Raw genomic sequence first — 16,394 nt, forward strand, 5'->3', positions numbered from 1 at the left:
TAAAGTTATATAAAGGCTTACTTAGAAGTAAATATAGTTAAATAGGGAAATGCTTAGCTCCATAAAAATACATAGTATTGTAATCTAAAACTCTAATTCCAGTAGTAGCCAGCCAGCTAATACTTATAATACATTGTAATAACTTCACAAATATAAAAACATACTCTTTTCTTCAGAAATCAATAACCAAGGGTAACTGGTCGAGCATGCAAGTGTAAATTTTCATTTCTTCTAATACAGATAGTAGGACAAAATACTTAATTTTCATGACACTAACAAGCAGGGAGGAAATGAATAATCTGTAATTTTTATACTTATCAGCTGTTTGGATTTTTTAAAATGCAAATATTTGTTTAATACAGCCTCTATAGTTTGATCCCAAATACGAACAAATCAAGAATCAATTTTCAGGAAGATTGAAACAGTCTTTGGTCCATTTCTTTGGAACGTAATATCAAATGTGCCACTTTTGCTGATATTTTTCACTCTGTAGAACCTTAGGATGTGGGGGAAATTGTTGAATTTGTGAAACCTGCTGCTTTTAATAAAGATTTATTCTGCATGTCTAAAAGAAGCAATAATGACAATTTGCTTTAATAAAATAAAAGTTCTTTGAATCCTACAAGGGATAATTTCCAGTTAAGTTTTCAGTATTCCTTTGAAGGGAGTGGGGGAAGTGCTGTAATATGTACAGGTAGTCCTCAACTTACAATTGTAATTGAGCCCAGAATCATGGTCATGAGTCGAGTCAGTTAGGTGGGTCATTACATGACTGACTAATTTTACCACAGTGTTTTGCAGCAGTCATTAAGCAAATGTGGTGGTTGCTCCTCTTTGAACTAATATAACATTCTTTATGTAAAGATTTGAAAAATGTTTGCCATTTTTGTTAATTCAGATGTGTCATCCAGAAGGTTGACAGTGCTTAGTTATATGAGCAAGTGGCCTCTCTTGTTAATATCTATGAATCTGATTCTGTATATAATTTAAAGAACTGTCAACCATATATAGCTTGGCATCAGGCTTTGTGACAATTACATTGACCCTTATAACCTCAACCTTGTTTTTAATTTGGCCGGCATCAAGAATAGATTTGGTGAGATTATAAAAAACAGAACAGTGGTTTTTTGCAGGCTTTGAAAATCCCTGCCAGAGAAAAAATGTTGGAATGTTTTTCCTTAATTAAGCAGGCTTTTGACCCAAGTTTAGGTAGATGCTATCAGTTTTAACTTATATTCAATTATACTTGCTTGTGTTTTCAATTCTCTTTTATTTTTATAGCCACTGAAAACAAAGCATAAATCCAATGTAAATTACCGCTTGGGGAATTTTATTAGTTTTGCTAATAATTTAAATCAGTACAGAGAAAATACAATAGTATTTATTTTTTTGATGAACAAATTCCACATAGCTTTTTATAAGATAGTATCGTAAGCACACTTCTGAAAATAAATAATTACTCATCTTTAGTTGTATGTTTCAAAAAAACAACAATTGCATTTATTTTTAAGACAAAATAAAATGCAGGCATAAGTTGCAGTGACAATGGATATTTTTCATCAATATCTGTATAATTGGAAGCAGTAGTAATAAAATGAGAAATCTTTTGTAATCAGAATTTTCACATTGAGCCCTTGATTCAGCCAAAGTCAAGCACTTTTAATTTACTTAATTTTAATAGAAGAATTTAGGAAGTTCTTAATTTCTTGCCACTGAATTTTTATTCATATTAAAGCTTCAAAAAAATCATTCATCTTAGTTGCTTTGAAAATATTTATATAGAAGTCACATGCAACTTTTCTACTACCTATTGAGAATAAGGCTGCAGAAATAATCTGAAACAGAAACTGGACACTTTTAAGAATCCAGCACTGAATGGTGGTCTGAATGAATTGAAAACTTCTTAATTGAATGCATTTATGACAATATTTTGAAGGGCTCTGTTTTAAGAGTTTTATTACATTAGTTTACAACTGTTGTGTCAAGCTCAATTTCATTGAGGGCCACATCAGGGTTGTGTTTGACTTTGGGGGGGCCAGGGTGGGTGTGGCCAGCTCGACACCACTCATATCAGGGGGTGCCTGTGGTGGCCTGAGTGCTCTGCCAGTGAAAATCGGCTCTTGAGCTCCGCTTTCTGTTGCGATGGCCTGCTGCAAGCCTCTTCCAGTGAAAATGGAGCTTGGGAGGGCTACACATGGGCTTCCCAAGCTCAGTTTTCACTGGCAAAGGCACTGCAAGCCGGTCCTATGCTGTTTCCAAGGCAGTCCCATGGGCCAGATCGAAGTACCCTGTGGGCTGGATCTGGCCCCCGGGCCTTGAGTTTGACACCCCTGGTTTACAACTATCTGTATAACCGAAGCTCTGTTCTAACCTTTCACAAAGGATACTCTCTGGATTAGCAGTTCTAGAATTTCTAGACAGACAGTAATGCTAATTAGGAGTTCAGGAAATGTCAGTCAATATCTAGAAGACACCAGATTTTAGAAGACCGTTTAATCAGTTTTTCCATTCCCTGTTGTGCAATTAACTGTTCTTTATTATTTAACTATTTCTTGAAGTAGAGATCAAGGTTGTGCCCATTGGCTTTATTTCACCATTCTTTAGTAGAAAGCAGAGAAACATGTACACTCAAAATTCTACAATAGAAGTGAAAATAGTTCTGACATCAGTCAATCAGTCAATGTTTCTTTGAAAATAAGGAGAACTATATTATTAATGGTCAGTTTCCCCACTAAGTAAATAATGATTCTTTTAAAATGTGGACAACCCTCCCCAAACTGGGTTGTGAATATCTACCATATAGATATATTTCAAGTATACAACATTTTTCTTTAAAAACATATTAACAATTGGTAGCTTGCTCCTTTCAACACAGCCTGAACACAATTATCAGCTCAATTTTTTATTTTTTTTTATTTGCATTTATATCCCGCCCTTCTCCGAAGACTCAGGACAGCTTACACTATGTCAAGCAATAGTCTTCATCCATTTGTATATTATATACAAAGTCAACTTATTGCCCCCAACAATCTGGGTCCTCACTTTACCTACCTTATAAAGGATGGAAGGCTGAGTCAACCTTGGGCCTGGTGGGATTTGAACCTGCAGTAATTGCAAGCAGCTGCTGTTAATAACAGACTGTCTTAGCAGTCTGAGCCACACAGAGACCCCTATGTCCCTAATGAACAAGAGACCCTAATGAAATTAAATCTTTTTACCATATTAACTAACATGTTGATTTTCAAGAATGCCTTTAGGATTGCCATCTTTCTCCTGAGAACCTTGGAGATAACCAACAGGTAGTCCTTGAGATACAACCATAGTGAACCCTGCCCATTACAATTGCATTTCACAACTGCTGTTAAGAGAAGCATTCCACTTAACAATCCCATCATCATTGTTCTTCCCAGTGAATTGTTAAACAAATGTTCAGGTTGTTAAATAGAGCATGGGGTCCCTCAGGAGTGGGGGAGGCCCGTGGAGATCTAGCACAGGCCCAGGCCTACCTTCTCCTTCCTGCCCCTTGGATCCTCACAGGCCTTTCTCTACTGCCAATAGATTTCCCCAAACCTTAGATCTGATTTCCACCACACTAGGCCAAGTAGCCTCCTCCTCTTTTGAAAAGATCTAAGGCCTTCCAGAGTGTTGGAACAGATTGCTTTATCTCATGGCCATGTGCAGGGGGATAAGGCCAGCAGGAATCAATGGAAGAGGGAGAGAGGAAGATAGGTGGGAGCACTGCAATGTCCCTGTGGATGAATGAACATGGGGACTGCAAGTGGCCGTACCAGGCCAGGACCAGGTCATAAGTAGCTTTTGGGAGATCCACCATAATTTCAAATGGCCATTAAATGAACTGATTATAAGTTATGATTAATCTTTTTTGCAGAATACATCTACAAGACATAAGTCAGAGTGTGCTGCTGTATATGACAGAAAAGCTTGGCTATAAGAATAGTGATGTGATCAACACTATCCTTTCAAACAGAGCTTGCCACATGCTTGCCATCTACATCCTTCTTAATAAGAAGCTAGAACGCTATACAGCAGGCATAAAAGTAAGTATAATTTTGGATAATTGTTGAACCTAACGAAGTTGAATAAAATAACAGTAATCAAAAATGGAGATATTAAGAAATAATTACACTATGCATGGGGAAATCCTTCAACTTTGCAAAAATAGGGGGGGAAAACCATGAGCCACCTCAAAATATGAAGAACTTTAAGGGAACAGTCTTTGAAACTAGACATTTTTACTGATCATAGATTGCTGAGCATCTCCTGGAAGGAAAATTGGGGAATGGAATATCTGGGGGGTGGGGGGAGAGAAGCATAGCTGATTTGAATAATTAAGAATATCCTTGGGCAAAAACTACTTTCAAAGCCTCTTGTGAAAGCTTTCTCTGTACATAAAAGCCTTTTTCCAGTGGTCGGTCCCACTCTGCCAACATTTCATTATTCTTTATTATAACAAATAAATTTACCTTAGCAAGGGCTAGTTTGTTTCTTTTAAGTTTCAGGGAACAGTGAAGCTATAGTCTACCAGGGTAAACTGGTAAACTTTAATTGAAATAGAGTCAATTTGATTCTACCTGCTTATCACACGTACATTTTCAAACTATTTAACCCAGTTAGGAAATAAATAGGTTTGAGCAGCACAGTAAAGTAATCAATAACTTATTAGATTGTGAGAAACATAGATATTTTTTCTCAGTATGCAATGCTTTTTATGATTTTGGAACTGAAAATAATTTAATTATGTAATACAAAAAAGTTAGGTGAGCAGCATTGCTGTACATAATTTTAATAAATTTTCTTAAAAACAAATTTTGCACAATCCTAAATGTGTTTCTTTTGAAATTATGTTTATTTTAATGTAATTATTGATTTGTCTAGAAATGACTTAGGTGGCTTTGAAAGATGTGAGTAAATCTATATTAGAAAAGAATATTCATATTTTTCAAACACTATGCAAATGTCTGAATTAAAAGTAAATCAGAATAAACTTTTTTTTTTTTAGTCCAGTCCTGGGGTGTGATTTATTTGCTTTTTATACCCACATAGGTATGTATTGTATAGATTTTTACAGCTAGTCCTCGACTTAATGTCCATAATTTCTGTTAATAATTTGCAAATCAGATATATATATAAGTTTAGTTTTCAGCACGCTTTTGTGCTGAAAACGTCCTCGGCTTATACTCGAGTATATACGGCTTATACTCGAGGTTTTTTTTTTTCTTCTTTTTTTCACATTATACCGGATGGTGCAAACTTGGCGGGCTTTTGCATTAGCGCGGGGAAGCCCTGCCGGTGCAGTGAGAGGGCGGGGCGGGGGAGCCGCCAGCCTTCTCGGCTGAGGGAGGGAGGCTTTCCCTGACCGGTAGCTGCCTCATTTCCCTCCCTCGGCTTATACTCGAGTCCCCAGTTTACCCCAGTTTTTTGGGGTAAAATTGGGGACCTCGGCTTATACTCGGATCGGCTTATATTCGAGTATATACGGTAGATTTAGTAGTTTAAAAATGTTTTGAGCCAATTTCACAAAGGGATAGGAAATTAATATTGTAGTAATGTATTAGACAGTATTCATCTAGGGGGATAATATATGTATATGTATATGTATTCTTTAATGCACTTTTTAAATGTCTTGTTGGTTTGTTTTGGGTCTTTTCTACATTTGTTTTTTAATTTTTGGAGTTTTGCATTTTAATTTTTTTTAATCAAATAAAAATAGAACCAATAAAAGAAAGTAAAATAGGAATCATAGATCAGCTCATGACTGATGCTTGCCCTTGCTGTCTATAGTCTAATCCATTTAAACAAAACAATTCTCACCTCTGACCTCGTGCAACAAATCTTTATTTGCCCTCCAGTATCACCAGTACAGGTACAGTATCTGTTCCATTCTTTACATTCCCTTTCTGTCTGATTATTGGGGAAATTCCACAGTATGACAAATATTTGATTTACTGTGTTGCAATTGCAGTGGCTGGAATTTTCCTTGCAGCATTTTGCAGCATATCACTATATCACATCTATTGCAAATGCTTTCTGGCTTGATCTCTTCCAAGATATTTCAGCCCAATTCTTCTCTGTTTTCTGCTTCTCTTTTCATGTTTATTTCTCAGTCAATGTGCCATTTTAATCCTTGGATTAATAACAACAACAACAACAGAGTTGGAAGGGACCTTGGAGGCCTTCTAGTCCAACCCCCTGCCCAGGCAGGAAACCCTACACCACTTCAGACAAATGGTTATCCAACATCTTCTTAAAAATTTCCAGTGTTGGAGCATTCACAACTTCTGCCGGCAAGTTGTTCCACTGATTAATTGTTCTAACTGTCAGGAAATTTCTCCTTAGTTCTAAGTTGCTTCTCTCCTTGATTAGTTTCCACCCATTGCTTCTTGTTCTACCCTCAGGTGCTTTGGAGAACAGCCCGACTCCCTCTTCTTTGTGGCAACCCCTGAGATATTGGAACACTGCTATCATGTCTCCCCTAGTCCTTCTTTTCGTTAAACTAGGCATACCCAGTTCCTGCAACCATTCTTAATATGTTTTAGCCTCCAGTCCCCTAATCATCTTTGTTGCTCTTCTTTGCACTCTTTCTAGAGTCTCAACATCTTTTTTTACATCGTGGCAACCAAAACTGAATTACTATTATCATTGATAAAAACAAATAGTTAAATAAAACCTGCTGTGGGTACAAATTCCCACTGTCATTTGCTTTTTATACCCACATAGGTATGTATTGTATAGATTTTTACAGCTAGTCCTCGACTTAATGTCCATAATTTCTGTTAATAATTTGCAAATAGATTTAGTAGTTTAAAAATGTTTTGAGCCAATTTCACAAAGGGATAGGAAATTAATATTGTAGTAATGTATTAGACAGTATTCATCTAGGGGGATAATATATGTATATGTATATGTATTCTTTAATGCACTTTTTAAATGTCTTGTTGGTTTGTTTTGGGTCTTTTCTACATTTGTTTTTTAATTTTTGGAGTTTTGCATTTTAATTTTTTTAATCAAATAAAAATAGAACCAATAAAAGAAAGTAAAATAGGAATCATAGATCAGCTCATGACTGATGCTTGCCCTTGCTGTCTATAGTCTAATCCATTTAAACAAAACAATTCTCACCTCTGACCTCGTGCAACAAATCTTTATTTGCCCTCTAGTATCACCAGTACAGGTACAGTATCTGTTCCATTCTTTACATTCCCTTTCTGTCTGATTATTGGGAAAATTCCACAGTATGACAAATATTTGATTTACTGTGTTGCAATTGCAGTGGCTGGAATTTTCCTTGCAGCATTTTGCAGCATATCACTATATCACATCTATTGCAAATGCTTTCTGGCTTGATCTCTTTCAAGATATTTCAGCCCAATTCTTCTCTGTTTTCTGCTTCTCTTTTCATGTTTATTTCTCAGTCAATGTGCCATTTTAATCCTTGGATTAATAACAACAACAACAACAGAGTTGGAAGGGACCTTGGAGGCCTTCTAGTCCAACCCCCTGCCCAGGCAGGAAACCCTACACCACTTCAGACAAATGGTTATCCAACATCTTCTTAAAAATTTCCAGTGTTGGAGCATTCATAACTTCTGCCGGCAAGTTGTTCCACTGATTAATTGTTCTAACTGTCAGGAAATTTCTCCTTAGTTCTAAGTTGCTTCTCTCCTTGATTAGTTTCCACCCATTGCTTCTTGTTCTACCCTCAGGTGCTTTGGAGAACAGCCCGACTCCCTCTTCTTTGTGGCAACCCCTGAGATATTGGAACACAGCTATCATGTCTCCCCTAGTCCTTCTTTTCGTTAAACTAGACATACTGAGTTCCTGCAACCGTTCTTCATATGTTTTAGCCTCCAGTCCCCTAATCATCTTTGTTGCTCTTCTTTGCACTCTTTCTAGAGTCTCAACATCTTTTTTTACATCGTGGCAACCAAAACTGAATTACTATTATCATTGATAAAAACAAATAGTTAAATAAAACCTGCTGTGGGTACAAATTCCCACTGTCATTTGCTTTTATTTCTGTTATAACTCTTCATTTTATTTTAATGTTAGAATGAATAGTACTTATCTTTCAGGGCTATTGTGCTACAAAATAAAATCAATCCATTGTATCTTACATTTGAATACATTTCCATTGCAATAAATCAATAACAGTATCAATATTTTATTCTTAAATGATATGTCTCTGTGTTACAGTGGATATCTTACTAGTATGTGATAGATTATGTGCTCTTAAGATTTTCTCCTATATAACGATATATATTACATTCTATTAAGTACATGAGCCAAGTTCTTTTTAAAAACAAAATACAAGTCATTCAGATTTTGTAGGGATTTTTTTTGTAATAATTTTTTAGTCTACCAAAAATGACTAAAAAACTCATCTAATCCAGTTGGAGAAAAACTGCCAACTTCTTGGCCTTTGAATTTTGCTTTTGATTTATTAGATTTATTTTTGACAGGTTTTTTTCTTCCTGAAGAAAATCCTTAGAAATATCCCTTTTCTTCTGCATAAACTTCATGCCAAACTATGGTCACCAATTCCTGAAATAAATTTTATGTATCAAAAACTGATGTAAAGTGAAGAACATCTTCATCACAGATCATGAACTCCAGCTGCTTAGTGGCCCTATTTTGATAAAAGTACAGAAAAATGCATAGCATATCACAAACTTGCACGCTGCAATCTGGGTGAATCATTCAGCTGCTGGCCATGTTGCTGGAAACCACAATAATTCGGATGCAGTCAAAACTAAACAAAGGACTATACGTTGTCCTTCAACATAGTTTTTAAAATTGTTTTTATTTTTTCCTTTCATTAAAAAGTCTAAATTTCCACCATTGCTTCTTTGAAGTTAAATAAATATTAATTTGTGCATTTCATCATTAGCCTGTCATTTGAGTTCACATGATGATTCTTTTTGTGAAATGTGAAAAATGTGACCATTAATAAGGAAATTTATTATAAACTCTCTGCCCTTCAGATAGTTCCCGTTAATCATATTGGAATGATTTTGAGGCTTTTTAATTTAAATATCAAAGAAATTGTCTGAACTAAGTTTTTGAAGTGCTATACTGTACCTGCTTTCCAGTTTAATTGCATTGTCTAGTTTATAGAAATGGGAAAGTAATAAATATGTGTTAACTCATATAATAATATATTTAATATATAGTAATATATATTATTATATAGTTTCTCCGAAAATACAACCTATTCAAAAAGTAAGGACTAGACAAATTTTTTTGGGGTAGGCTTAATATAAGCCCTGCTTGGCCCCTTGATCAGAGCCCGTGAATTAGCTGAGCTGCTCTGGCCACTGCCTCCAGTAAGTTTGGCTGCTTTTGCATCCAATTGCAGCCACAAAAGAAGCCGGAGGCCAAGCGACACAACCCACACGCCCTCCTTACCTAAAGGTGATAGTCAACGGCAGGCCATTCCATCCACGGAACAGCTGCCTTGTGGGTACCACTCAGGCAGCCGCCTCCAGCAAGCATGGCCACTTTTGTAGCCAACTGCTTCATGTGGAAGAGGAGGCTCTACAATGGACCCCATTTGTTGCATTGGCCGGGTGGGGGCTGCCCACGCCGATGCCGGTCCTTGGGGTGCCACCCTGAGCAGGCGCCGAGCTGGAGGCAGGGGAGAGTCAGTCCCCTTACCCCCAGTTGCCTGCCTTCCACTGTTTCTCAACAAATGTCTGTGTGTCAGAGACAGAGAGAGAGAAAGAGAAACGGCAGAGAGGAAACCCTTTCAAACAGCATTGCCTGCAATTCTTGTTACTCCCCTGTGTCATTCTCTTTCTCTCTCTGACTGTCTTCACACACACACACACACACACACACACACACACACACACACACACACACGCATTTGATTGGTTGAAAGGGGCAGGCTGTGCTTTGCTTCTACCGTAAGGCTTTCCCCCCCTCCCGTCTTCAGCGTATCCCAGGATTGCAATGCTGAAGGCTTGGCAGGAAAATGGGTAGGCATGACATTTCAAAAAGCTCCTTAATCCGCAGCTGCTGGCTCCCTTACTTTGTGCTTTTTATACACATACTGACATATCCACCCTGCCTGGGGCTGCCGTTTCCCCCTCCCAAAACTCCATTTCCGAGTAAAGAAGAGCGCTGGGGCGGCACTGGACTTTCCCCCTGCCCTGGCTCCTCTCAGCCTCAACTTTGCACCTGAAAGTCTGAGGGCCACTTCTCTGGTTGAGCTCCATCAGATCTTGGTTCTGGGAGAGACCCTTGGAGAGCCGAAGGGAGGCTGAGGGCAAGGGGCGAGGCAAAACTGATCTTTGCCTTCTCTCCCAAAAGTGCTCCTCAGGCGCAGTCACTTTTTCAGCAGGAGACGCGCCCCATGAGCCTCGGGCTGGCCTTCTAAAGGGTATTGTAACAGCAGCTATCCATAATTTTTTTACCGTTATTTCGTCATGACCCAATACAGTGTTAAAAGTTAACATTTCTGTAATATTACTGTAGCTACGGAGGAAAGGACGATGTGCAGGAAAATCTCTCCCCCCCACCTACAGATCGTTCTTTCAAAGAGGAGCCCTGCATAGATGCACATCCAAAAACGCTCCCTCCATGGCTTTGGAGCCTCTAGTCTTGCAAGGAAGGCAGAGGTTTGCTCCGAAGCTATGGCGGCAGAGTGTTGCACAAGGAGACCAACGCAGCTACGGTAATATTTCTGAATGTTAACTTTTAACACCCTAATGGGCCATGTGGGTCGGGACAAAATAATGGTAAAAAAATTGTGGATAGCTGCTGCTACATTACCCTTTGGAAGGCCACCACGAGGTGCATGGGCGCATTGCTTGGCCTCCTGCTGCTTTTGCGGCCACTATCAATGGCAAAAGCAGCCACGCTTGCTGGAGGCAGCAGCCAGAGCAGCACCCACGAGACAGGTGTTCCATGGACAGAATTGCCTGCTGTGACTGTCACCATTAGATAAGGAGAACACAAGGCATGTGGGGTGCATTACTTGGCCTCCGGCTTTTTTTGCGGCCGCAATCGGTTGTAAAAGCGGCCACACTTGCTGGAGGCAGCAGCCTGAGTGGCACTCATGAATCAGCTGTTTTGTGAATGGTGGGATGGTGTGCTGCGACTCTTCAGGAAGCTGGCACAAGGGGCCGCTCGCTCTGCCCCCTTGCCTCATATCGGTACATTGGAAAAAAAATAAGACACACACACACATCGAAAAGAAGTCCTAGCCAGTTTTTCGGGGGTCAAAAGAAAATAAGACCCAGTCTTATTTTCCGGGAAAATAAGTAATATATAGTCAGTAATTAGTAATTAATGTATTTAGTAATATAATATTTAGTTATTGATCTGTAGCAATTTTTAAATTTAAAAAAGCCAATATTTGTTGGGCTAATTTAACGAAGTGTTGCATAGAATGAAAATAATACATATTAAATGTTTAAGTATATTTTTCCTAAAGTTATATCCTTATTTACAGTTCATATTTGTCTTCTTTTTCCATCTTTCTAGAAAACTGAAGCTTCTGATAATATGTGCACTAACCAATTGTGTCGGTTAGAAAAATACAAATCAAATAAGGATTCCTATGAGGTAAATCTTTTATTTTAGTCATTTGGAGGCAGGCAGTATTTGGATTTCCCACTGGTTATTACTATAAACCAATAGACCTTTGATATAACAAAGAATACAAAATTAAATCCATTCCCAAACGTTTAATGATTTTGTAAGAGTTGATTTGAATTGACAACCTTAGAAGCTGAGTGCATCAGATTTGTAAAACTTTTTGCTCCCAAAAATATCCTATCATGTACCATGAATCATCCATATCCACTATATCTCTAGACGCTTTTTCTTCCAGTGTATGTAAAATAGTGGATATTATCAAGATTTACAGGGCATAAAATGTTTTAAAAGGGGAGAATTGATGGGAGGGAGGACATTTATTCCAAAATAGTCCAATAGCAATTCAGTAACATACAATGTTGAGAGGGCAATAAAGTGACAACTGATGGAAAAAACAATGGGAAATAATGAGTAAGTAGCCAGCATTGTTAATGTTTGTGTGTCATTTTAAATTTTATTGATGGAAATAAAAAACATCCATTCATTGATAAAATATATATATATATTTTGTTGTGAAATCAGAAAGAAATGCAGAAATATTCCACCCCCAATTCACCTTAAAGCAGCAGCTCAAACTCACGTGCTTTTCTGAAGCAAATCAGAAAGAAATGCAGAAATATTCCTCCCCCAATTCACCTTAAAGCAGCAGCTCAAACTCACGTGCTTTTCTGAAGCAAATCAGAAAGAAAAAAGAAAATCAGCAGGTGAAAAGAGCTGATGTAGTTCCCATCTTCAAAAAAGGAAAAAAAACAGATCCAGGAAACTACAGACCTATCAGTCTGACCTCAATACCGGGGAAGATTCTGGAAAAGATAATCAAGCAATGAATCACCGAACACCTAGAAGCAAACAAAGTAATAACCAAAAGCCAACATGGGTTTGTCAAAAACAGATCATGCCAGACTAATCTTATCGCATTCTTTGACAAAATGACAAAATTAGTAGACCAGAGGAATGCTGTTGATATAATTTACTTGGACTTCAGTAAAGCATTTGATAAAGTAGACCATAACCTACTACTAGATAAAGTAGAAAAATGTGGGTTAGACAGCACCACCACCAGATGGATTCGTAACTGGCTGACCAACCGCACTCAACGTGTAGTCCTCAACGGAACTACATCCACATGGAGGAAGTATGCAGTGGAGTACCCCAAGGCTCTGTTTTAGGCCCAGTACTCTTCAACATCTTCATCAATGACTTGGACGAGGGATAGATGGGGAACTCATCAAATTTGCAGATGACACCAAGCTGGCAGGAATAGCCAACACTCCAGAAGATAGGCTCAAGTTACAGAAAGATCTTGACAGACTTGAACATTGGGCGCTATCTAACAAAATGAAATTCAACAGTGAAAAAGTAAGGTTCTACATTTAGGCCAAAAACAAAATGCACCAGTACCGTATATGTGGTACCTTGCTCAATAGTAGTACCTGTGAGAGGGATCTTGGAGTCCTAGTGGATAACCATTTAGATATGAGCCAGCAGTGTGCAGCAGCTGTTAAAAAGCCAACACAGTTCTGGGCTGCATAAACAGAGGATAGAATCAAGATCACGTGAAGTGCTAGTACCACTTTATAATGCCTTGGTAAGGCCACACTTGGAATATTGCATCCAGTTTTGGTCCCCACGATGTAAAAAAGATGTTGAGACTCTAGAAAGAGTGCAGAGAAGAGCAACAAAGATGATTAGGGGACTGGAGGATAAAACATATGAAGAACGGTTGCAGGAACTGGGTATGTCTAGTTTAACAAAAGAAGGACTAGGGAGACATGATAGCAGTGTTCCAATATCTCAGGGGCTGCCACAGAGAAGTGGGAGTCGGGCTGTTCTCCAGAGCACCTGAGGGTAGAACAAGAAGCAATGGGTGGAAACTGATCAAGGAAAGAAGCAACTTAGAACTAAGGAGAAATTTCCTGACAGTTAGAACAATTAATAAGTGGAACAACTTGCCTTCAGAAGTTGTGAATGCTCCAACACTGGAAATTTTTAAGAAAATGTTGGATAACCATCTGACTGAGATGGTGTAGGGTTTCCTGCCTGGGCAGGGGGTTGGACTAGAAGGCCTCCAAGGTCCCTTCCAACTCTGATGTTATGTTATGTTATGTTATGTTATATATATTTAAAATTATGATATACTACTTAAAAGTTAGTCTAAGCTTCTGTATAGATTAGGAACTAACATAGTTTCTCTCTGGCAACCATCCAGAAGCGCAGTTCTCTTTCTGCTTCATTCTTCCTGAGAAGTAAGTAGAATCTGCCCCATTTTTCCTAGCTCTCTCTCCAACCTCAGTCTGGCTATTACCATTAAAATGCAGCTCACAGCCCTTGCAGAGAGAATAGATTTCAGATTGCTGCAATAGACCTAATAATATTGTGAAGTTGCCAAAATTGTTTTAAATACCCAGGCAATTAGAGAGTGTTGCTTTACCTTTTTTCTGCACATAATTGTCCTTGACATAAAACAAAACAAAAATAACAGTACAGCCTAGATATTGAAAAAAAAAACCAAAATTAATAGAACAAGATAATAAATGGAAAAAAAGTATTTTGTTCATAAAAGGATTGAATCCTTGTTGCTGAAAGAAAGTTTTCGTTATATGTCATATCCTGCTTCAGTGCCAATTTTGTTATTAGTGCATACTAACAAGTGGCTTTTAGGGTCCTAAGGTTCTTTCATTTATTCTGAAAAGAAACACATTTCAATATTCTTCAACCATTACACACAAAACGTCCTTTTAACTTGCATTTATAGACATCCTGTTGTGATTTGTGAACAGCTATTCTGAACATAAGAGACGCTTGAAAGTGCATCTGTGTATTACCATGGAGATGGAGGCAGACACCATGTAGTGTTCTGCAGTACCTTCCATAAAATCAGGAACTGCAGAAAATGCAGAGGAAAACCCTTTTAGTAGTTCTCACTGGAGAACTTAAAGGACTTCCTGGGTGAGCCATTATCTTTCTTTTCCCACATGCGAAAGGAATCGACCCCTATCACAAAGTGATCATGTGGATGAATTAAATGAAGACTATAAGTACACAATAGCAATACTGTTCCATAGTGCTTTACAGCCCTCTCTAAGCAATGCTATTGAAAAGTGCATTGTAAAATACTGTTAATAATACTGTTGATGATCTGTTTACTACTTTCAATATTATTTTTGAAACCTGTTCTCTGCATGGCTGTTTTCAAAAATTATTTGAAAATAAGTTTTTCTAGAAAGTAACAACTCCTTAATAATGTGATCATGTGATTCCATTGCAGTAGCAGCTGCACTGGTTCAACCAATTCAGAGCAGTATTGTCTGCTTTTTAACAGTCTGGGTTTGGCACCAAACCATTTGGATAGCCATTTCCATTCAAAATATTTTGCTTGTTGAGAAATACTTCCCATATGTGCATGTGCATTTCAGATGTTAAAAAAAAACCCAAGAGAAGACATAATAGCAGTCTACAGATACTTAAAAAGACATGTGCAAGCGGTGATGACTCTATGTTGAAACTAAAGGTAGGGTAAGGACCAAATTATTGATATGAAAAAGCTAAATATAGGCAGAATTTCCTAATGATTAAAGCTATTAAGTAGTAGAATGATCTACTTAGATCTGGAGTGGACTTGAGTTTTCCTGACAGATTGCAAAGCCACCTCTCTAATCTGGTTTAGTAGATTCCTGCATGAGCTGGAAACTAGACGAGATCACTTAGAAATGTGGTGAACATATTTTCCTGGCAAACTTGAAAAAAGGGGAAGATCTGAAAGAGGTTCATAAAAATTGTTTCTGTTTATAATTTTGATTTACTGAGGACAATTCACGAGCAAAACCAAGAATTTTTTCCCCAAAATGCATATTCAAATAAACATTTCTAAAATCACACAGTGTATATGTATTTAAAAAAACAATTCAATTTCTATAATTTTCACATGAATATGAAAGACTGTGCATTAAATGGTACCATTAGTACAGTAAAAAGTTAAATGCCCAAAATAATGGACAAAAGAGGTTTTAAAAAATGTATCTAAAAGACAATTTTAAGAGGATCTTCAGTAAGTACTGTATATTTACTTACTGTTCTAATTAGTTACAATTTCACTGTTTTATTATTGTTTTTGTAAATTTTGCCACTCTTGTTTGTTGTGGGCCACTTAGAAATGTTTAGATAATTTTGAAATGTTTTAAAATAAATATAGTCAATGCCTGCATCCATTTTGATATGATCAAGAAAATTGCAGACATGATATATTTATTTCCATTGATCTGTGACTTTTCAAATTCTGGATAAAGCTTTTAAAAAGTTTTTAAACTTCTGAAGTGCTTCTGGCTAACCAATTTTATGTGTGCTTTAAATTTGAAGGACAAAAAAAACAAGGAACAAGAAGCAAAGGATGAGCTTTCTCATCCATTCCTGAAGAAATTTGAGAAAAGTCCGCCAGCATACAAAGAGCCTTCCTCCTGCCTTACAACGCAGATGCAAAACAAGAAGTCTCTGTTAAGTGATCGAAGAGCAAGTCATGGAGGACTGCCTGAAAAAGGTATGTGAAAGTGTTACCTTTGTTTTTTCCCAGACTTATATAGCTTTACTATTTGAAGGGTAACTACTTGTGCTTCCTTCAAAGTTCAGGTGTGTTCTCAGTCCCAAAATAGTTACACATTTGTCACTGGGGAGTCAGAAGTATGCACAGAGGAGTAGTGGCACATTGTTAATTACATTTTTGTTATGGTAGTATATTTTCATATTTAGGAATTGGGTTTTGCCCAGCCCCATGAAGC

General features: G+C 37.5%; 1 protein-coding gene across 1 annotated transcript in view; it reads left to right on the forward strand.

Moving 5' to 3' along the window:
- HUNK (hormonally up-regulated Neu-associated kinase) overlaps positions 1 to 16,394 on the forward strand; it is a 69,254-nt gene that overhangs the window by 49,521 nt on the left and 3,339 nt on the right. Inside the window, exons 7-9 of the mRNA XM_058186342.1 lie at positions 3,890 to 4,058; positions 11,509 to 11,589; positions 15,979 to 16,156. Of these exons, the coding sequence (XP_058042325.1) occupies positions 3,890 to 4,058; positions 11,509 to 11,589; positions 15,979 to 16,156 (428 nt within the window). The remainder of the gene's footprint in view (positions 1 to 3,889; positions 4,059 to 11,508; positions 11,590 to 15,978; positions 16,157 to 16,394) is intronic.

The sequence above is a fragment of the Ahaetulla prasina genome, chromosome 5, assembly GCF_028640845.1.
Source record: "Ahaetulla prasina isolate Xishuangbanna chromosome 5, ASM2864084v1, whole genome shotgun sequence".
NCBI classification, from domain to species: Eukaryota; Metazoa; Chordata; class Lepidosauria; order Squamata; family Colubridae; genus Ahaetulla; species Ahaetulla prasina.